Source organism: Lampris incognitus, chromosome 16, assembly GCF_029633865.1.
Source record: "Lampris incognitus isolate fLamInc1 chromosome 16, fLamInc1.hap2, whole genome shotgun sequence".
NCBI lineage: Eukaryota > Metazoa > Chordata > Actinopteri > Lampriformes > Lampridae > Lampris > Lampris incognitus.
The window spans coordinates 21,644,845-21,667,136 of record NC_079226.1 but is presented as its reverse complement, the minus strand read 5'-3'; the positions used below and the strand labels follow the sequence as shown (position 1 = coordinate 21,667,136).

General features: G+C 40.6%; 2 protein-coding genes across 2 annotated transcripts; one reads left to right on the top strand and one right to left on the bottom strand.

The window, feature by feature from the left end:
- Positions 1 to 377: 377 nt before the first annotated feature.
- Positions 378 to 13,771, bottom strand: ppm1aa (protein phosphatase, Mg2+/Mn2+ dependent, 1Aa). Its single transcript, XM_056295592.1, has 6 exons — positions 13,416 to 13,771; positions 11,579 to 12,432; positions 11,352 to 11,469; positions 11,047 to 11,158; positions 10,831 to 10,888; positions 378 to 2,475 (listed from the first exon to the last, which is right to left on the bottom strand). The coding sequence occupies exons 2-6, from the start codon at positions 12,413 to 12,415 to the stop codon at positions 2,446 to 2,448; spliced, it is 1,155 nt and encodes a 384-aa protein (XP_056151567.1). The 5' UTR covers positions 12,416 to 12,432; positions 13,416 to 13,771; the 3' UTR covers positions 378 to 2,445.
- A 1,516-nt stretch (positions 13,772 to 15,287) lies between these two features.
- Positions 15,288 to 22,208, top strand: dhrs7 (dehydrogenase/reductase (SDR family) member 7). Its single transcript, XM_056295668.1, has 7 exons — positions 15,288 to 15,438; positions 15,919 to 16,071; positions 16,635 to 16,741; positions 18,987 to 19,226; positions 19,553 to 19,675; positions 19,838 to 20,053; positions 21,197 to 22,208. The coding sequence occupies exons 1-7, from the start codon at positions 15,309 to 15,311 to the stop codon at positions 21,236 to 21,238; spliced, it is 1,011 nt and encodes a 336-aa protein (XP_056151643.1). The 5' UTR covers positions 15,288 to 15,308; the 3' UTR covers positions 21,239 to 22,208.
- Positions 22,209 to 22,292: the final 84 nt, after the last annotated feature.

The following is a 22,292-nucleotide window of genomic DNA, read 5'->3' as shown; positions in this document are numbered from 1 at the left end:
CCTGCCAGTGATGTTTTAACTCTTACCAAACAGGCTTGATAATGGTTTAATCTTAGTGGTCCTTTCTGCTGCCTCCCACAAAAACACATTCAAAATGTACTGGAGAGACCTTACTGAGTCTGCGTTCCTTGAAACACACAGTAACACACTCTGCATCGGCAAGCCTAAAGCCGTGAAATAATTAGGATTGTCAGCTGGATAAAGACTGGATAAGAAGTTTAGTACATCAGGACACCTCACATCAGTCAAACAGTAGTGATCAGAGGGACACGACACCAACGAGGGAAACCTCTGCAATCCCTAAAATGATCAAATCTAAATCGATTAAACATCCAAAGACAAAAAATAAAAAATAAAAATGAATAGTGTGTCGTAAAGCTAAGTCAAGCGACATGATTTATTTTTTTTAACGTTTGTCAAAAATACATATATATATATACACAGATAAAGTTCAAACAATGCAATTTTAGACAATAAGTGGAAGAAAATAAATCTGAAATAAAACCATTTCTCTTTAAGAAATATATCTACTGTGTGTCTTTAAATACAGATTTTATCAGTGACCGTTCGTGGTTAAAGGGGGGGGGGGTGAAGAAGAAAAATAAAAACTGCAAATCAACCCATAGATCATACACTGTAGCAGCAAACTGTATTGTGCTCTGGCTTCTGGTGCAGTGGGGGAGGGTTCATAGCAGGGCCAACATGATGGGAAAAATAAAAATAAAAGTGCTATACAACCAGGAGACCTCATCGCGTTTAGTGGATTTGTTCTTGGTTTATAAGTACAAAAAAAAAGACCATCTGAAAAGAATCACCTCGAAGTTAGGAGACGTTTTCTCCTCCCTTTAAAAGGTCAATGTCAATTTTCTCCATAATAGTCAGTGCTTGAACAGATCATAACAGTGAAAGAAGCAGGTGATGTTGAGATATGACCCAAACTCCATGTACCAAAAAACAAAATCTGTATCTCATGAAACAAAAAAAAAAAAGACTTGGCATAGGAGGTGATAAAGCTGAAACGAGTGATCAGAATATATTGGCACCCACATTGGGCATAACAATGTTTATTCAGGAAAATAATATTCAAATATGAGGACTGGTGTGTAAATAAGCCAAGGCCCTGACTAGTGACTTTAAAAATCATCATACGCCATGTGTTAAACTGGACTACCGGTGTCATCAGAGACGACAGTATCGATATGATGTATAGCACTGTATTGTTCAAATAGTATGACAGCATGTAAACTGTGTTATCCAAAACCCTTTTTGGAAGAAGTAGCAGTGATGGACTTAACTGTCTTGATATGGAAAAGATGTCTGAAGGGTGGTGTACCGATGGGTGAGCACTGGTGGAGCAGTCGCTGTAAGCTCCAGCCTGCAAACTGAAATTCGTAGCTTGAACTACCGCAGCAAAGCCAAGTTGGAGTTGCCCACACAGATCTACCTATACATGAAACGCATGTGCACGCATACATACACACAAAGCACCCATGCACGCATGTACACATCTATTTGCACACAAACTAACGTGGCAAATGTTAAACGGAGGTCTCGCCAAGCTTTCTTTACACCACATAGACAACTCCTTTTCCATCATCCGCCTTGAGGAGGTGGTCCCCCCCCACCCAACTCTTGATTTCCGACACAACCGAGAAACCCTTTGCCGTTATTGAGCATGTACAGAAAACCATGTACAAAAATAAAATACAATAAAAAAAAATTTAAAAAAAGCACAGGAGAAAAAAAAGAAAATATTTAGGATTTGAATGGTTTATATAGAGAGCTTACTGTGCTGTCAACCTATACAATTTACCCGTTTCTTAAAGGAGCAAAGAGAAACTTCCAAAAAAAAATGCTGAAAGACAGAGCACCTGGAGGACAAACCGTAATATTCACTGAATAAACATTTGTTAGAACTCCAGAAGAGCAGGAAAAAGGCAGATAGTGCATAAAAAGGTTCTCTTTTTCATTTCTTTCATTTTTTAACTTAAAATCAAGCTGCATTAAATACAGGCTGTTTGTACAGGACAATTGCACTTCACAAAAACAGAAATATACAACACACGGAAATGTGAATCAAATTAATTACAGGGAAGAAAATCTTTAAGCTGATTATTTTAAAAAAAACCTGGTGAACTCACTCATTATGGATTGCTTTTTTTCTGTAAGGGGGAGGGGTGTTAGGGGGTTGGAGGTATTAGGTAGGATAAACACAAAGGGGAGACAAGACGGTGGGGGATCCTGAACTCCAGAGTGGACCGGTGCTGCACTACTCCAGGTTTGTGTGCACGCATCTCCTTTTTCCTCTTTCTCCTCCCATGAAATTCCCTTCTTAGAAACCGAACGCTCAGAGTGGCGGAGACGGACTGCTGAGCTGAGCTGCTGTGGGTCTTGAGAGGGTGGCGGTTTGTAAACTCTATGCTGTGTTAGTGGTAGGGGGTTGTGTTACCACATATCATCTGTGGACGCTGAGTCCTTGACAAGAGAGGAGAGGAGGGGGGAAAAAACCCTTCAGACTCGGTGTACATCCAAGCGATCTCAATTATCAACAGCTGAAGAAGTTTATTAGTATGTATGGATGGATGGATGGATGGATGGATGTATGGTAAAAGATGAACAAATTGTACATCATTCAGGAGCTGATAGCCAAGACCTTTGACTGCTGACTGCATTTGGATCCAACATCTTCGATGCTGTCCTCATTATTTGTACTAAACAATTTTTCCCCCTAATTAAATAATAATTCAGCCATGCACGTGTAAGTCCCCCCCCCCCAACTTCTGTATAGTGAAACAAAAAGATTGATGCAGGTTTATGAATTTAGTGTAAACTGTGACCCAGTGTGCATGCTACCATCTCAGTACAGCTACAACAATTCAACCGTTAAGTTGCTGAAACTTCACAGTAAATAGATAGGACCAAACGTTAGATGGTCTGCACTTATTGTAGGAGTATTCAATCATGGATGCACATCAAGAATGACCAAATAAGATAAAGTTTTCCTGTGAATTATATCACAACTGGCTTTGGAAAATATCTACCTTCAGCTTTGATCATTTTAGTGATGCTGTCCTAAAAACGAATGGTGAACGTGTTTCATAAAAAGTCGACAGTAATTTAAACAATGCACTGTAAAATAATGAGACATTTACATTTGTATGAAATTACTGAGCCCTCAGCTGTGCAGTTGCCAAATCATTGGTTTCCACACAGTTGCCACACCTTGTAGGCATGCATGGCTATTTACAATTTGACTTGCCATCTATCCACCTCTTCGAATTACCACAAAAAGGTAATTTATCACATGGGAAAGCCTGTGATCTGTGTGAAAAGTTCCCCAGAATCTACTTAGTCATTTTCTCTAGCTCAGTTATGTCAATTAACTTATCTACATGATCAGCCAAAACAGTAAAACCACTGACAGGTAAGTGAATAACATTGATTATCTCGTTACAATGGCACTTGTCAAGGGGTGGGATATATTAGGCAGCAAGTCAACAGTCAGTTCTTGAAGTTGATGTGTTGAAAGCAGGAGAAATGGGCAAGCGTAAGGATCTGAGCAACTTTGACAAGGGCCAAATTGTGATGGCTAGACAACAGAGTCAGATCATCTCCAAAATGGCAGGTCTTGTGGGGTGTTCCCAGTGCTCCCACTATGTAGTGGTCAGTACCTACCAAAAGTGGTCTGAGGAAGGACAACCGGTAAACCAGCAACAGGATCATGGGCACCCAAGGCTCACTGATGCACATGGGGAGGGAAGGCTAGCCCTTCTGGTCCGAGCCCACAGAAGAGCTACTGTAGCTCAAACTGCTGAAAAGGTTAATGGCTATGATAAACGGGTGTGAGAACACACAGAGCATCGCAGCTTGCTGTGTATAGAGCGGTGGAACAGCAGACCGGTCAGAATGCCCATGATGACCCCTCTCTACTGCCGAAAGTGCCTACAAATGGCCATGTGAGCTTCAGAACTGGACCATGGAGCAATGGAAGAAAGTGGCCTGGTTTGATGAACCATGTTTTCTTTTACATCACGTGGATGGCCAGGTGGGTGCGTGTGCTTCATTTACCTGGGGAAGAGATGGCACCAGGATGCACTATGGGAAGAAGGCAAGCCGCACAGGCAATGTGATGTTCTGGGCAATGTTCTGCTGGGAAACCTTGGGTCTCGGCCTTCATGTGGAAGTTTACTTTGACACATGCCACCTACCTAAACATGTTGCAGACAAAGTACACCAGCTGGCCTCTTTCAGCAAGATAATGTGCCCTGCTACACTGCAAAAATTGTTCAGGAATGGTTTTAAGGAACATGAAAAAGAGTTCAATGTGATGCCTTGGCCTCCAAATTCCCCAGATCTCAATCTGATCAAGTAACTGTGGGATGTGCTGGACTTAGAAGGATCTGCTGCTAACGTCTTGGTGCCAGATACCAGATGACACCTTCAGAGGTCTTGTGGAGTCCATGCCTTGACAGGTCAGAGCTGTTTTGGCCACACGAGAAGGACCTACACAATATTAGGCAGGTGGTTTTAATGTTTTGGCTGATCAGCGTAGCGTTGTTGTACACTGCATGAAAGCTGCTCTCTGTTGGTCTCAGTATGTTGTCAGAGTTCAATCATTATTGAATGGCATACACAAAAGACCAAGCTTCAAACTGTATGCACAGAAACGACAACAATTTGTCATTTCAGAATAAAAAAAAAGGGTATATGTGGGCTAGGTTGTATTTTCCATTTTGTCTGAGCATCCCATTAAATATGTCCCCAAATTGATACTCTTGAAACCCCACAACTGACGGTGGATTGTAAAAGTTTGCCCAAGTGGCAAATTTTCATCAAACAAATCCAAATTAAAAAGTTCATAAACCTCTGAAGAAATGACAAACTGTCTTTCAGAGCAAATCTGGAACCACTCAACCCATGGAAAAACGCAAAATGCTCTGCCCTCATCTGTAGAAGTCAATAAGTAGAGCTGATACATGTTAAAGCTTTTGCGTGCTTAAATGCCTTACTAATAAGAAAATAAATTAAAATGTGACATCCATGGTGTGGAAGCTGCAACCTGCCTCTGACACCTGAACTTGACATATAACCTGTAAGCCAGCCTGGAAAAAAAAAAACTACATTTTCCGACATGCCTAGATACATAATGGTTTTCACCCCTTTTAACGATTTTGTTTTATCTTTAAAAGTTGTAATGTCAGCAATTGATACTGCTGTGACAGTACACAACATAGGTGGTAGTATGGTGTGGTCAGCAGAGCTAACAGGGACATTCATGAAACTTTGATATTAGTGATTCTTTAAATTTTAGTATTGCAACTTGAAAGCCCACTAGAAATCATTTCAATAGATAAAGAAATACATATCCATCCATCCATTATCCAAACCACTTATCCTGCTCTCAGGGTCACGGGGATGCTGGAGCCTATCGCAGCAGTCACTGGGTGGCAGGCGGGAAGACACCCTGGACAGGCCGCCAGGCCATCACAGGGCCCACACAGACACAAACGCACACGCACACACGTGCACACACACACCTAGGGACAATTTAGCTGACCTGCATTGTGAAATAATAAAAGAAAAAATAGTCTTAATAGTCCAAAATACTGCTGGTCATAAATAGTAGGAATCTTTATGCCTCAATCCAAATCCAATAGTCTTTGTAATATGTAAAACTACAATACAAAAAAGGAGATCATTTTAGATTGGTTTGGAACAAAAGAAAATAGGTTAATTGCTCTGCCCCAGAAATAACTGATATTTGACACTATGTCGATTAGAATTTAAATGAATGTACACTCTAAATGCAAAACTGTTGTGGTGAAACTGGTGGCTGTAAAAAGCTGTATTATATAACATCAGCAACAGCTGTGTTAAGTGGGTGGCAGGTACCACATGCACGCAAGTCACAAAGAAATGAAGGGACTGATTCACAGATCAAGAGAACTAGACACCATATATCAGAGCTAGTCTAGAAGCATGTGAATTAGCAGTATGAATCCAAACCCATTAAATGCTCAGTTTGGTTTCATTCATATTTGCTTGCAACCTACAGGCAGAATTCACAATTCTTGGGAAATGCATTTGGAGGAGGCAGGGTAAGCATACAGCAGTTGAGCACCCTGACTGGGTGCACACCATTAGTCTGTTTATATGTACCTACTTGAATAAAGCAACTTTTTCCAGTTCTGATTGGTCAGGCTGACCATATATTTTGTCCAAGCGATCATAACTTTGATAAAGCTGCCCACATATCAATTTATTACACCAAATTCCAAAGCTACAACACTTGTGGTTTGCAAGAAAACGGGGATAAAAATGAGCAATTGTTAGGGCTGGATTGAGGCTATTTGACATAAAGGTATTACATGGAAAATGAGCCAAATGGTACTACTAGTTTAGTACTTTAAACTTGACAAACTAGTGTATGTAGACGTTCTTCCCCCCACACCTTTTGCAACAAGAAGTGGGAGTAAGCATGCAAAAGAAACTGTGGCAGAGTTTAATTACAAACGACAGGAATGTAAAAAAGATAACATATGTTCACTTGCTACAAGTGATTTCCTCATGCGTCACTTTTGAGGAGTATACATACATACACTAATCAGCCAAAACATTATGACCACCTGCCTAATATGCTGTTGGTGCTGTGTGCCACCAAAATAGCGCCGACCTGCCGAGGCATGGCCTCTACAAGACCTCTGAAGTTGTCCTGTGATATCTGGCACCAAAATATTAGCAGCAGATCTTTCAAGCCTGGAGCCGCCATGGATCGGACTTGTCAGTCCAGCACATACCACAGATGCTCAACTGGATTGAGATCTGGAGAATTTGGAGACCAAGGCAACACCTCAAACACTTCATTATGTTCCTCAAACCATTCCCGAACAATGTGTGCAATGTGGCAGGATGCATTATCCTGCTGAAAGAGGCCACTGCCATCAGGGAATACCATTGCCAAGAAGGGGTGTACCTGGTCTGTAACGATGTTTAGGTAAGGTGGCATGTGTCAAATTGATGTCCACATGAATGGCCGGACCCAGGGTTTCCCAACAGAAGATTGCCCAGAGCATCACCCTCCCTCCACCGGCTTGTCTTCCCACAGCGCATCCTGGAGCCATCACTTCCCCAGGTAAACAGCGCACACGTACATAGCCATCCATGTGATCTAAAAGAAAACGGGACTCATCGGATCAGGTGACCATCTTCCACTGCCTCGCAGTCCAGCTGAGATACTTGCGTGCCCATTGTAGGCGCTTTCGACAGTGGACAGGGGTCATCACTGGCACCCTGGCCGGTCTGCGGCTACACAGCCCTATGTGCAGCAGGGTGCGATGCATTCTATGTTGTGACACATTCCTCCGGTAACCATCATTAAAATTTTCTGTGACTTGTGTCACAGTAAACCTTTTGTCAGTTCGGACCAGACGGGATAGCCTTCGTATCCCTTGTGCATCAATGAGCCTTGGGTGGCAATACCCTGTCGCCGGTTTGTAGTCTGCCCCTCCTCGGACCACTGTCGGTAGATACTCACCACTGCTGACCGGGAGCACCCCACAAGCCTTGCTGTTTCAGAGATGCTCTGACCCAGTTGTCAGGCCATAACAATTTGGCCCTTGTCAAAGTTGCACAGGTCTTTACTCTTGCCAGTTTCCCTTGCATCAAACACGTTGACTACAAGAGCTGATTGTTCACTTACCATCTAATCTATCTTTGACATGTGCCCTTGTTTGGAGATGATCAACATTATTTACTTCACCTGTAAGTGGTCATAACGTTTTGGCTCATCAGTGTATACATTATACACACATTTAGCCTGATGGAACAATGCTGAAAAGGCCAATTTGTCCTAGTACCAAAAATAAAAATAAATTCAGGCCTAAACTGCACACATATGCTACCATTGTGATCCAGGCAGTACGACAGTGAGGGTAAGATGGTTGAGATTCAGCTAAGTCAGGGCTAGTGTTTTACCTTGTGACGTGAAACCATGTTTCAGTTGCGTCTGCTGAAAATCATATTTCTGCAGGCTGTACTGTTAACTTGGTTTGGATAACTGAACTGTCTACAGCCAGCATGGTACATAATTATTAAACCTCATCACAGTCGACATGAAAAGGTTTTTGAACACACGCAAAAGGATCTTCTGCCAGAACTGTATTATAACACAAACAAACTGTGACCCCAAATCCCAGCTGCACATCAAATTGAGAGTTCTTTTAAACCACTGAACCACTGTTGCCCTTGAAAGCACATTCTATACTTTTTGCTTTATTTTGTACTTGCCAAAGACAAAAAATAAATAAATTAAATTAGTTTCTGATGGCCTTATAATTTCATAACACTTGAAATTTAGTTTGTGTCCCAAATGAATGACAAATGTCAAACACAATATACGTAGTATTGATATTAAGGCAAAAGGCAAGTCACGCCCGTATGTATATTTTAGATCTATCCTACTGTTTTTCCTACAGATCATACAACTGCTAGAGTACGTTCTGTTCCAGTGCGATGACAAGCCAAAGGTAAAAACTCTTGTATTCCATCTGCTCCATATCAGTCAAAACAAAGCCCAATCTGACAAGAGCCTATTGTGATTTATAGCAGTGCTTGATTATAGCAAACTGAAGAGATTTCATGTATGTTGTGTGCATCATGTATCAAGTCGTACTAAATAGTTGCAAAATTTGATCGCAAAGGAAAAGCTCTCAAATAAATTCTGCAGTGACCAAATCAATAAAACACCATGAGGCAGTTTCAAGATATACCCATTAAAAGTCAAAGTTAGCAAATATACCGTGCATATGCCCACCTGCCTATCTACATTCTCACTAGGTGCAGCTACATTATGAGCATGTCTCAAATCTTCAATTTGATTCTGATAGTCTTAATTGAGTTTACATTGTTCCTAAAACTGAATGAGAAAACATTCAAAATAGCTTGGACCAGTGTCACATCTTGAATCAAATCAGTCAAATAAGGATTAAGAAAACAACTTTACACAGAGAATAGGCCTATATAAAATGGAACAAATGGGAATGATTCACCTACAATGTTATTTGTACTGTGAAGTGGAAAATATTAAAACATGAATGACAATATACAAGTCAAATGGACAGTTGAAAGACAGGTGTAAAAAAACAACACACAAACATCCACTTGGATATTGGGCCTCGTTCATTAATCGTTGGTATGTACAAATTTGTTCTTACACATGGAATTTTTTTCTGAAGTTTGTCTGAGAGACCAGTGTAGAACCTGGGTAACCCCTGAATTTAGACACCAATTGGCTAACGCTGTCGTCTTTGCAAGCCTGGGTAATGGTTCGTTGCAAGAGGTAGAAAATAGATGTTAGGGGGAAGGAATTACAAATAACCATCAGGCTTTGCTTCTGGCTGTCTGACAATCTTGAGAGCTAAAAAAATTCCATGGGTGTGCTGCACCAGGTAGACAATAGATGTTAGGGAGAAGGAATTACAAATAACCATCAGGCTCTAGTTGTCAGACAATGTTGAGAGCTAAAAAAATTCCATGGGTGTGTAAGAACAAATTTGTATGTGCAAACGATTGATGAATGAGGCCCAATGCTCTTTTCTTCTGTACATGGAGTGAATACAGAAGAAACATCTTTTTTTTTTCTTTTTTTTTCTTTTTTACAGCTCTAGGTTTCTGCTACTTTTTCAAAGAAACCAGTGGGCTTTCTTTGTTTTAGACAATTTCCCATTTAGTATCATGTTTTGTATTTCTTTAGGCAATCAAATTTCAGTTGTTGTGGGGTGGGATGATGTTTTATTAGTCAATGCAGGAATGTCACTTTTACAGGGAGCTAATGCATAATATGTACCAGTCTCGGAAGTGTTACTCAAAGGGAACCCACAAAGCCCCAGAAAAAAAAAGTTTGGATACACTGACTTGTTGATTCTACCAAATTGTCAATTAAGGCATTAGTTGCATTGCGATTGTGATTAACTTCTTAATATGAAATGAAGCAAACTTGAGTGTTTGCTTCGACACACTTGTGACTTGTGTCCTGCATGACATAGACCCTCTAATAAAAGATGACTATTTAACTAATGTCAAATTAACAATTTTCTGTTATTTCCCTAAAAATGCAACTAGGTAGCAGTTTTCATTGTGAAGGACCAAAAAACGGTTCATAATGACAAGAAGCTGATGTAGTGAGCTTATCTAATGTAAGTTTTAAAGCACAATATCTCAGTGGAACAGGACAACAGCTCTGTGACCTGCTTGCTTTGATATACAACACAGGCTAATTTAGTTTTAAGTCTCAAAGGACGCATTACATATGATTTGTGATGCCTTATCCATGTTGGAATTTTAAAAAGTTACCAACTCCTTTAGAGAGCCTGAAAAGTTTGATTTTAAAAATATTTTGCAAAAACACAAATGCAAAATAATCACTGCTTTGTACTTATCATCCAAATGTTTACTCTGCTTCACTGCAACTCCTAATCTAAGTTGGCGTTAACTCATAAATGAAGGTTAACTGGACTTCTTTAGATGGAATTGTTTTACTGTGTTCAGCTGGCGTTAGCCACAGATATCTATTTCAACATCGCTGCATTTTAGTGATTTGTTTTGACAGCAATTTGAAATATTATATAATGAATCCATTATAGTCCTGAATACCAATAGAATACAAAGCTGTTGTTCCTCATTCCACTTTTCTTTTTTTTTTTTTTGTTAAACAGTAATGGAATGTATAACACCAGGGTTTGAAACTTGTTAGTCACACATCAACAAGCATGCACAATCAATGTGAAACCTACAGGAGTTTTAGTTTGTTCCAAGACAATCTGGGGTACTTACTGTGTCATCACTCCGGTAGGGGTTGAGTTTGTTGTACACTGCTTCAATGACGCTGCGTCTGAGGGAGAGGAGAAAAAAAACCCTCCATAAGGTCATCTTTCATGACAATAACAGAAAACCAAATATGGTTTTTACTGATTAAACAATCATAGCAGATAACTGTATAGTAATCAACTTAACAAAAAAAAAAAAACTCCCGAAATTCATATAACTCACTTGCTTGCTAGCTCTCCTCCAGGAGGGAGATTTGGGATGTCCTCAGATGCTAATGTCCGCATCACATGGACCAAATCCGGTACTCCTTCATCACCCTGCTTCTTGATGATCTCTATTGATAGAAAACAAATTTTAAGCGGTTTAAAAGACATGGGTGAGGAAATGGTCACATTACCAGGTGTGCACTGTACAATTCCAAAAGAAAAGAACAACAAAGCACCAAAAAGCCAAAAGGGTAATGTGCTAATATTTCATCTTTTATGACCAACTGAGCAGAAAAACTATTTCTATGAGTTTTTCTCTACCTTCCACTCTGCCCTCTAGGTATTTATCCAGTTCCACCTCCCTTTTTACAGCTTCAGAAGATACTTTTGGAGCTCCTGGAAAACAGATCAACACAACACTCATATTGTCCCGACTTCCCTGAAGAGAAAAAAGAACATATACAATGGTTACTTAAATTAATCATGATACTTAAAACAGACAAATGTGTAAGGCAATTAATTGGGCTGTTACTGAAGAAATACAATACCTTGTACAAGCAGGTATCTACGATTTCATTGCAGACTCTTTCAAGATCATCTGTCACTTCTAGCCTTGACCTGACAAACTCACACAGTTCCTCATTTGCCATGACATCCCAGATGCCATCACAAGCGAGCACAATGAACTCATCTTCCTTCTCACACCTTTCTATTGCATACACCTCAGGCTCAGGTGAGACAAGCTGCTCTGTGGGGCCCTTTCCATGGACACACTTGTAGTCGAAGTCTCCCAAAGCCCGTGATACGGCTAAAGACCCATTAACACGCTGGATCATGACTGAGCCACCAGCATTCTGGATCCTCTCCTTCTCTAAAGGGTTACTGGGCTTATGGTCCAGTGTGAAGAAATGCACAGTTCCACCCCGGCTGAGGAGTCCTCGTGAGTCTCCACAGTTGATGAAGTAGATGTGCCCTGGGGATATCATCACTCCTACCGCAGTGGAGCCACTGCGGTCCACACCATGCTTCTTCTCGGAGATGGTCCTCATGTGTTCATCAATCTGGAGGAAACCTGTACGGATTCCATTCTTCACACTATCCACTGAGGGTTCTTCCTGCAGAGCACTCTGGAAGTCTGGGTTGCTGGTGATGTGCTCCAGGAGGTGCTCACAGCAATATTTGGCAACCTGGGAGCCGGCATGCCCATCATACACCGCAAAGAAGGACCAGAGGTCAAGACCATGAGCCAGACCAATTACAGCTGTGTGTGCATCCTCCATCTCAACTCGCCAGCCTTGCATGCTACTCAGACCATAACTCAGGTTGTTACCCTCACCGTGGGCATTGTGCTTTTCCATCTTTGGCTTGTCCAAAAACGCCCCCATTGTGTCCCTCTTATAACCTACAAATTAAATATTTTAAAAAGAAAAGCAATGAATTAATAAAAACGATAAAATGGATGCAGAATATTCTGAGATTAGCGGCAACAGGGCACAATGTGTAAACCCACTGGTTCATTTCAAGCTATCAGGGAGCTTTTTTTTTCCAGAATTATTATAACAATTTCCCAAAAATTAATATCGCTACTGCAGAATGGCATTTTTAAAAATACAAATTGGATAAAACAGACGGTAGAGCTGCCATCCTTTTATGGCAAAAAGATTAGGATCTTGGGAGCCGAGTTCAGGCACCCTGCTCCGGTCTAAAAATAGTAGACTTGGGTACATATTTGGCAACATATTAGGCGCACAGACTTGCTAGCACAGATCAAATTTAAAACCGGCTCTTAACCACTGCATGTTAAAAGTTTAATCTTAAAGCAACGTTTACGATAACTAGTTAGTAAAACATTTGGCGTAATATTAAGCAGCATCTATGAGCCCCTTCACTGCAGGCTAACTTCCCCAAACAAAGCCAGCTTCTAGTTGACGCCGGCGTTATTTTAAAGCAAAGAGCCTCCAATGAGAATTAACCGACTGTCCGGTTAATCGTCAACTTCAGTGTAAGCCACATTTCAGAAAAATTGTCCAAAACGAATGTCAACGTAGCTTTGATTGTCACACTGACGAGAAACTGCTAATGGAATGGGGCTTTCTCCGACGCCTATTCACAAAAAAATAATAAAATAAACAAAAATAATAATAAGTTTTGACAACCCTAGGTAGAGCAAAAACAAAATAAACAAACACCTCTGCCTCGTTGCGAGCGTTGACCCTTGTCCCTCACAGGCTAACTTTGTCGGGCCTCCCCTCCATCATCGTTAGCTAACGTACGACAAGGAGAGCCTGGGGCCTTCTCAGTCGCCAAATACGACCAGCTAACCGGAGTTACTCCTCAGCAGAATGGCAGTGAGCTTGAGAGCTGCCGTTTTAAGCCACGACTTACCTAATGTACAGGAGATCGGTTAACGACGACAAAAACTGCGACGCTGACAAGGGCCGAGTGGCCACAGTTAAGAGGGTACGCCGTCGAGATGAAAGGGGGGCTGCGGTTAGCTAAGTTAGCTAGCTAGTTAGCTAGCAGTCGACTCCCAAACTCAGTGCATATAATTTGTGAAAGTGCGGAACTCCCTGTTCTGCGTAAACCAGGGATGCATTACTTTTCTCGACTGGCGACGCAGTTTATATTATAAATAATTATCTAATTCAATCTTGGGCCGGAGCTGTTGTGGCCAAATTGAGAGAAGCCGAAACGTTAGCCTCAGCCTCTCCACTTGACAGCTTTGACAGCTTGCTAGCTAGCCGCTGGGAACCGAAGAGCTAAACATTATGAGAGGACCCGGATGTTGCGGGCTGCGTTCTTAAAAACATGACATCATCCAAACAGGGCTGAATAGAATAGAATAGAATAGAATAGAATAGAATAGAATAGAATAGAATAGAAAAGAAAAGAAAAGAAAAGAATAGAATCATTTTATTCTTCCAAAGGGAACTTTGAATGCAGAAGTCAGTTTGAAGCTGATAAAAATATGCAAACAAATTACACAAATATACTTAGATTTATAATTACTGTAGGTAAATTATGAATATACTAATACATACAAATTATACAAATATACTAATATTATTATACTGTGGCGACAGGCATAGCCGCAAGTCCATTACTGGGATGGCATCCGGCACTTTACCTGTGCCCCTGTCCATAGGGTTACTGGTTGTGTCAGGGAGGGCATCCGACGTAAAATTTTGTCAAATCAATATGCGGATTGACAAGACTGTACCAGATCGGTCGAGGCTCCATACCAGATCAGTCAAGGCCCGGGTTAACAACGGCCGCCATTGATGCTGTGCCCTCACAGGGTACCGATGGAGACCGTAAAATCCGCTGTGGTGACCCCTGACAAACAGGGAACAAGTCGAAAGAAGAAGATTATTACTATTATACTAGAATATTACAGTAATAATTTACTATGCTACTAATGTACTAACATTGACTAGTATTAGTGAATCAGTAGTATAGAATATTAGTGTACTATCCTCCTAAAACACAAATGCTATATATATGTATGTGTGTGTGTGTGTGTGTGTGTGTGTGTGTGTGTGCGTGTGTGCGTGTATATATGTGAGTGTGCGTGTATATATGTGTGTGTGTGTGTGTGTATACTAATGCCATTATACTCCTATACTAGGAAATTATACCAACTTGCTAATACTATATAAAATACATAAATAGATTTCATGGACAAATAAGAAGCAGTAACAGTTTGTGTTGTTAGCTGTTTGTCGTTTAGTAACTTCTCGTATGTCGTCGGCACCAAACCGTTTGGGGAGCTCTTAATTTTAAGGGGTAAGTTACGACCACCCTTGACCTGACAGCTCTGACAGCCAGGAGGACAACAGCTTTACAGATGTAAGAGAAAGGGGAACACGCCAAATATATAATAACAGAATAAAGAACATAATCGAATAGAAATATAATGTTATAGTTGTACTGAGTAAAGAAACACGTGTGGTGTTATAAAATTAGTAAATGTTAATTTCGTGATCGAGGACAATTGAACGAATACTTGAGGATATAAGCATGTATCTCCCTAAACCCCTAAGGTCACAGTTTGTCATCAAATATAAATCAAGTAAAAACCTTTCAGAGCATCAATCTTTCCAAAAGACACGTGTAATCTTCGCACAGTACTATGTAAAATTAATTTTAGTATGACTATGAAACTTTAAATAACACGGGCTTTTATCTCGAAACTATCAAACCGGAAGTGACATATGCGACGTTTTAATCTTTAGGGTAGCTTTAGCACTGGGCGACGTTTTCATTCACGTCAGGAAAATGGATTGTTTCCTCCTGGCTGCTGTGTGTTATTTCATACCACTTTACTTGCTGATTCAGTTTGTGCGTTTTATTTTTGCCGATGCTGACTTCACCCTACTGTGGGCATGTGCGGTAGGAACCAAGCCGGGCAAGTAAAAACCACAACGACACCTTTCTCAGTTTGTTTTGGAGTGTTTGATTGGTCGATTTCAAAGTTTTATCTTCTGACACTGTTAGACCCCACGGTTACTCAGTAATTGCTCCCCCCCGGCAAAAAAACCCCAAAACAAAACAACAGTAATCAGTACAACTGCACTTTTACCTACAATTCCTGCAAAGTATTGCGAGGCCCTGAGTAACACACACACACACACACACACACACACACAAAGGGACTAAGGAAACACTAAACCAATAATATGGCGCGCGGGGGGGGGCGGTATTACAGCAACCATATCAGATATTTTAAGTAATGTCAATTTTTGTCCATGCATCTTCCACTTAAGCATGGTCTAATTTTCATGCTATTAACAGGTATAAGCTCAAAGCTTGGCATAAACTTGTGTAGACTATTCACAGCCCCAGCAAATGATATGCAAACATATGCATGTGTTGATGATAACTGTAGAGGCCAAGTTGAGAGGGTTGGTGGTGTGGGTCACTGGAGCCTCCTGTGGCATTGGAGAGGAGCTAGCCTATCAGCTGGCTCTATGTGGCTCTCGTCTGATTCTATCTGCTCGCCGTGTAGATGAGCTGAATAGGGTGAAACAACGCTGTTTGGGTGAGTAAAATTTTTTTTTTGTTGTCTGAGATCATTTACACTAGATCCTTTTGTACCATTCTTTTGCACCATTCTAGGTGCAAACAGGTCTATTCAAAAAGACATGTATGTTAGGGTTAATACTCCCGTCTGTGCCCCTGGCCAAGGCATTGCAAGATGAACTGGAGTTGGTCCCCGGGCTCTGCACGGCGGCTGCCCACTGCTCCTAGCTACACAACTAGGATGGGTTAAATGCAAGAGAAAGAATTTCCCCACGGGGATCAATAAAGTAGTTAAAAAATTTTCATTACTGTCTTATACACAGCCAACTTTGTCATAAAAAAAGCTTTGTGAGTGCAGCACAGTATGCCACAGTAATGAATATTATTGTACAACATATTGTACTCTATACTGTACTAATTATATTGTATTGTATTATATTGCCATAGGACAAAGGCCAGCTGTGATATCGCCTGATATGGCCTCTTCTTAACAGAACAACAGCAGCTTATAGTATTTAATTCTCCTCTGTCAATTTAAGTCTCACTCGGTTAATAGTTTGGTTTTTTCATTTGTCACTGAAGAGTGTTCCACCTTGGAGGATGAGGATATTCTGGTTCTTCCACTTGACTTGCTGGAGAGGACATCCCATGAGGCAAAAGCAAAAGCTGCTATCCAGCACTTTGGCAAAGTGAGGTCAATGCACTTGTTAATTTACGTTCTTTTCCCATTTCTTTTTCTTCCTTATTCAAGGAATTCAGAACATTCACTTCCATTTGATTAACAAATCAAACACAAGTTTTAGGTTACCATGGTCCTGTCACAGTAAATGCTGAGTATACATTTTAAATTGCCTTGCTATATATATGTGTGTGTGTGTGTGTGTGTGTGTGTGTGTGTGTGTGTGTGTGTGTGTGTGTGTGTGTGATATTATGACCAAATGTAACAGCTTAAAGATGTTACATTCTTTAAATGGTTGTTTCTAAAGCTACACGTGTGCATTAAACCTCTTTTTGAATGTTCCCTCTGTTAGACTGATGTATGTCTCTATTTGGTCACTGGCAGACAGAAACATTTATTATTCAACCACCTGGAAAATCCTCTAGAAGAACAGGGCATATTCAACAAGTAGTAAAATGTGCAATCTATGTCTAATTGAAAAATATTTTATCATTTGCAAATCAGAAATGTCCACATTGAATAAAAGGAATGAATTGGCCAGCAGCCGCAGACATAGATATAAGCACCTATTTTGTAATTATAAATAAATCATGCCAATAGCCCCGCCACCCATTGGACCATTAGCGATCACGTGTTTTTGAATTTTTGAATCTCGCACCTCTCCCTTCCCCATTGGACGTTGTGCACGTGATGTACATGACGAGGCAATAAATGGTATGTTCTTTCCCAAGTAGCTTTAGTGACAGCTGATGTTTGCTTATGACATGAAACAGGCTTGTACTATCTCATAAAGAATTTACTTGACTCACTGGATTATTTTGCTCCTTATTTGATGAGCACTTTCCCTACCTTTGAGTGTTTCTTCATGACTGTTTCTTTCTTTTCGGGGGGAAAACACTACACATAATATATATATATATATATATATATATATATATATATATATATATATATATATATATATATATATATATACATACATACATCCATTATCCAAACTGCTTATCCTACTCAGGGACATGGGGATGCTTGAGCCTATCCCAGCAATCATTGGGTGGCAGGCGGGGAGACACCCTGGACAAACCGCCAGTCTATCACAGGGCCAACACTCACACACACATTCACTCCTAGGGACAATTTATTATGGCCGATTCACCTGACCTACATGTCTTTGAACATGTAGATGTAGGTCCATAGGGCGGCACAGTGTCACAGTGGTTAGCATGGTCGCCTCACACCAAGGGTCCTGGGTTCAAGCCCCATGATAGTTCAACCTTGGGGGTCATCCTCTGTGTGGAGTTTGCATGTTCTCCCCGTGTCTGCATTGGTTTCCTCCAGTTTTCTCCTCCCACAGTCTAAAGACATATATATATATTATCCAGTGAGTCAAATAATTTTTTATGAGACAGTACAAAGCCTGTTTCATGCCATAAGCAATCATCAGCTGTCAATATATATATATATAAACACGGATGCAGGAAAACAGATTTTTTTTTAAAATTTATTTCTTTTTTTCCCTTTTTTCTTCCAATTTAGTGGCCAATCGATCCCTATTTTAATTCAAACACCCACCCTCGTACTGCATGCGTTCGCCAACTGTATCTCTCCGGCCGGCAGTCTGGAAGGACACGCCTCCCCACTTTCGTGACAAGGCGACTCCAGGCCGAACCAGTTTTTTCCGACACGCAGAGACGCATTCACGTGACGAACACAAGCCGACTCCGCCCCCCTCCCGAAGACAGCGTTGCCAACGATTGCTGCTTCATCGAGTCCGGCCATAGTTGGATCTGACGAGACCGGGGCGCGAACCCCAGTTCTCCGTGGGCAACTGCATCGACACAAAGCCGATGCTTAGACCGCTACACCACCGCGGACCCCGAAAAAATTTTTAATCCTGCATCCGTGTTGATATTCCGCTCCTCATTAGTCGAGCACTCAACACCATTGACGGTTTTGAAAAAAACGCTATATATAAAATCAAGTACAGAGTCAAATTAAAAGCACCATCATCCTCATCCAAATTTTAATAGTGGCATGCTTAAGAAACAAAGTTCATGCTTGATTCAGAGATAGATTCAATTATTTAATCATACAGTTTACCTTTTTCTTTGAATGGTTCAGCATGTCTTTATACTGTAGACAGGCTTAATTATGATTACACCACATTCTCATAGCCCAGTGTTGCAAGTTAAAAACCATTATCAAGAACCAGATCATTTTCTTACATTTTGTCTGACATTTGTATCCTAATTCAGATCGATGTCCTAATTAATAACGGCGGCCGTAGCCAGCGCTCTCTGTGCCTAGAAACCAACTTGGATGTGTACCAGGCCTTGATGGACCTGAACTTCCTGGGGACCGTCTCGCTCACCAAGCAGGTGCTGCCTCACATGACGCAACGAGGGACCGGGAGTGTTGTGGCCATCAGCAGTGTAGCAGGCCTTGCAGGGGCTCCTCTACAAACAGGATACTGTGCAAGCAAACATGCTCTGCAGGTGACTCCGCCTTGTTACGTTTGTGCCAGAGCTATGACTGCTAGATAATCAAGTGGCTTTAATCTTAGTGTTATTTTCATTTTTAGGGCTCAGTTTTGTTGCTGTCAGTATTCAGACTGCCGTTATTTGTTGTAAATTGTGGTCCTAGTTGTACTTTCCTCAGTTTGATTTTCAGGCGCTACAGTATCGCTCTCGAAGGATCTCGTCACTCTTGACTTATTTTGTTGAGTGGATTAAGTGTTTCGCTCAAGTTTATCTTGTGTTTATTTGACTTTATCTGAGTGAGTGCTTGCTGTTACTAACTACTGATATCATAATGTGCACAGGGCTTCTTCAATTCTCTTCGGACTGAGCTGACCGACTATCCCAAAATACTCATCAGCACTGTGTGTCCAGGGCCTGTGCAGTCACAGATTGTCCACAATGCTTTCACAGAGGAACTGGGCAAGGTAATGCTTTTTAATTTGTCATGGAGCTTATTTAGAAGCTGTAAGAGTAAAGTTGTTTTGTGTTGGCATCCTCGTGCTCAGTATTGTTTGGTGTGACAGGAGCCATTTCAGTAATGGTGTGTTAGGTGTGTTAACCCTATGACTGCTTCTTTCTCATCTTAGCCTTTTCTCACAGTTGGTGACCAGCAACACAAGATGGCCACAAAGCGATGTGTACATTTAATCCTGCTAGGCATTGCCAATGGTGTCAAGGAAATGTGGATCGCACAACAACCCTTTCTCCTCTTTCAATATGTGTGGCAGTATGCTCCTTCATGGGCATGGTTTATCACAGACGTGCTGGGAAGAAAACGAGTGCAGAATTTTAAAGCTGGTCTGGTAGGTACATCATTTCATATTCATGGATTTTTCAGCATCATGGAGAAAATATTTACCTTGCCACATATTCAGTGTAATATTATACTAATATTTTTTCCCCCTTCACTTGATATTAAAAACCTTCCTTGACTTGCTGTAGTTTGCATCTATGCAGACTTTGCAGGAGTTGGATCATAAAGTCTCATCTTCCATGGAGGGTATCAGGCAGTGCCTTACACACAACGTGCATTGTGTTCTGCTTCTGTTTGCCCACACATGGCCTCATAATTGTTGTTGTTTAAAGTTGACCTTGACACATAAGATCTGGGACTTAGGGATTCAAATTGTATGAGGAAAAAAAAGAGAAGAAAACTTGAGAAAGGCAGAGCATGGCTGACACTATTTAGAGCCGTTTCGTTAACAGCTGGGGGGAGCTCAGCCGTTACTGACCTTGCTTCAGCATAAGAAAAAAAGGGGTAGCCAAGGTATGGCGGTGAGCATGATTATATCCCAGCAGTGCTGGTTGACTGACTGATTGACCAGAGTGTATGGTGGCCTCTGCTGGACAGTGACATCTGAGGGCCATGCAGGAAAAGGTTATCATCCTACTGGCCAGACATTTTAGCATCTCAGGACGATAACCAAGTCAGATGGATTGAATTGGGAGAATGCTGTTGTCAGGCCTCTGATGCAGCATCATTTTGAAAGATGGAGACAAGATGTACTCCCTATAGCCTGAAGATATTTCCAAAAAAAGTGAGGTTATTGCAGGCAAGCAGTGTCAAGGTCATAGACGTGATAGATAAATCATGAATAGAAAAGTCCAATTTAATAATTTATTGCAAAATTTATGAAATGCAGCTCATTTACAGGAGTTCTCTAAACCCTTGACTGCTGGGTTACCTTGCATCAATACTCTCCAGTGCTTCAATAAAACTGAAATCATTCTGAAAGAAAACATTCTTTGCTGGTTCAAAAACTCCTAAAATTATTAGGATTTCTCAGCTACAAAGAAACATGAACACATTATGGTTGCAGCTTACTGGTGTGCAATTGCACATTAATAAGCAGACCCAAAGCAATTTCGTGTTTTGAAGTAGACTTCTCGTACCCCATTTACATAGTTATCATTTAGTTTACCATCAATGTTTTCTTATTTTCCAGGATGCAGACACTGTGTATTTTACAAAGCCCAAGATCTCCTGAAAACTTGACTCCTAATTCAAGAACTGGATACTGAGAGAGATTAACCTGCACAAATTCATGATCTTTCAAGGAAACTGTCTGAGGCCACATCAACTTGAAAGGCTTCGATTTCTTTGCATGGCATAACAGTTTATGAAGAGCTGTCACCTTCTGCGATTTCAGTGTGTTCCAAATGAGATGAAAGACTTGATAGAAACAGAGGTTTGCATTCCTCTAACAAGGCAAATCCATTTTGTGATGTTCAAAATATGGCAAACTGCTGTGGTTCACACAAACATTAATATAAAACAGCTTCAAGGCTAATTGGCATGTTTTTACTATTGGCACGTACTGTGTATGCCTGACAACGAAGTCCAAGTTTGCTTGCTCTTCAGCTTTTTATTATAAGTATATACAGTTACACAAAATATTTACAAGAGACAATGGCAAATTCAATTAACTCTTCATTCAACATTGTAAACAAGTGCACTGTAAACAAAACAATAGCAAGTATTTACTAACCACATTACATATACAGCAAAGACAAAATCAAGGCACATCCTTGAACTTAACCTCCCTTCAAACAAACCTCCCTTCCCTTTTTATCATGGATGCCAAGGAAAATTGAAATCTGAGAAGTACAGTGAAATCGGAGGTAATATGCTGGTTAGTTCTCAAAGGACAAATTCATTCACTTTTATTAAAGCATGGAAATTTAACTGATAAAAGAATCCACAAAACGGACGTGCATCTATCAAAAGTAATCAATGAAACAAAAGAGATAACTCACAGGAATGAGACAGATATGTTCAAAGCCAATTCGTCTGTTGTAATGTAGGGTTAAAAAAAAAGATTGTAGCATTAACGCTACAGTGTCTTCATGTGCGGCAGAGGGATGCAATAAGCGCCGTAAAGTCAAATTCAAGTGAAAAGCAAATTTGTAAATAATTTAACAATCAATTTTAGTAATAAAGTTCATAGTTCACCATTATGTGTACTTCCTTTTTTATTCTACTTTTCACAGGAATTTGGATATAAAAAATATTCATTTTGAAATGAAGTTGTGGTATTGAAT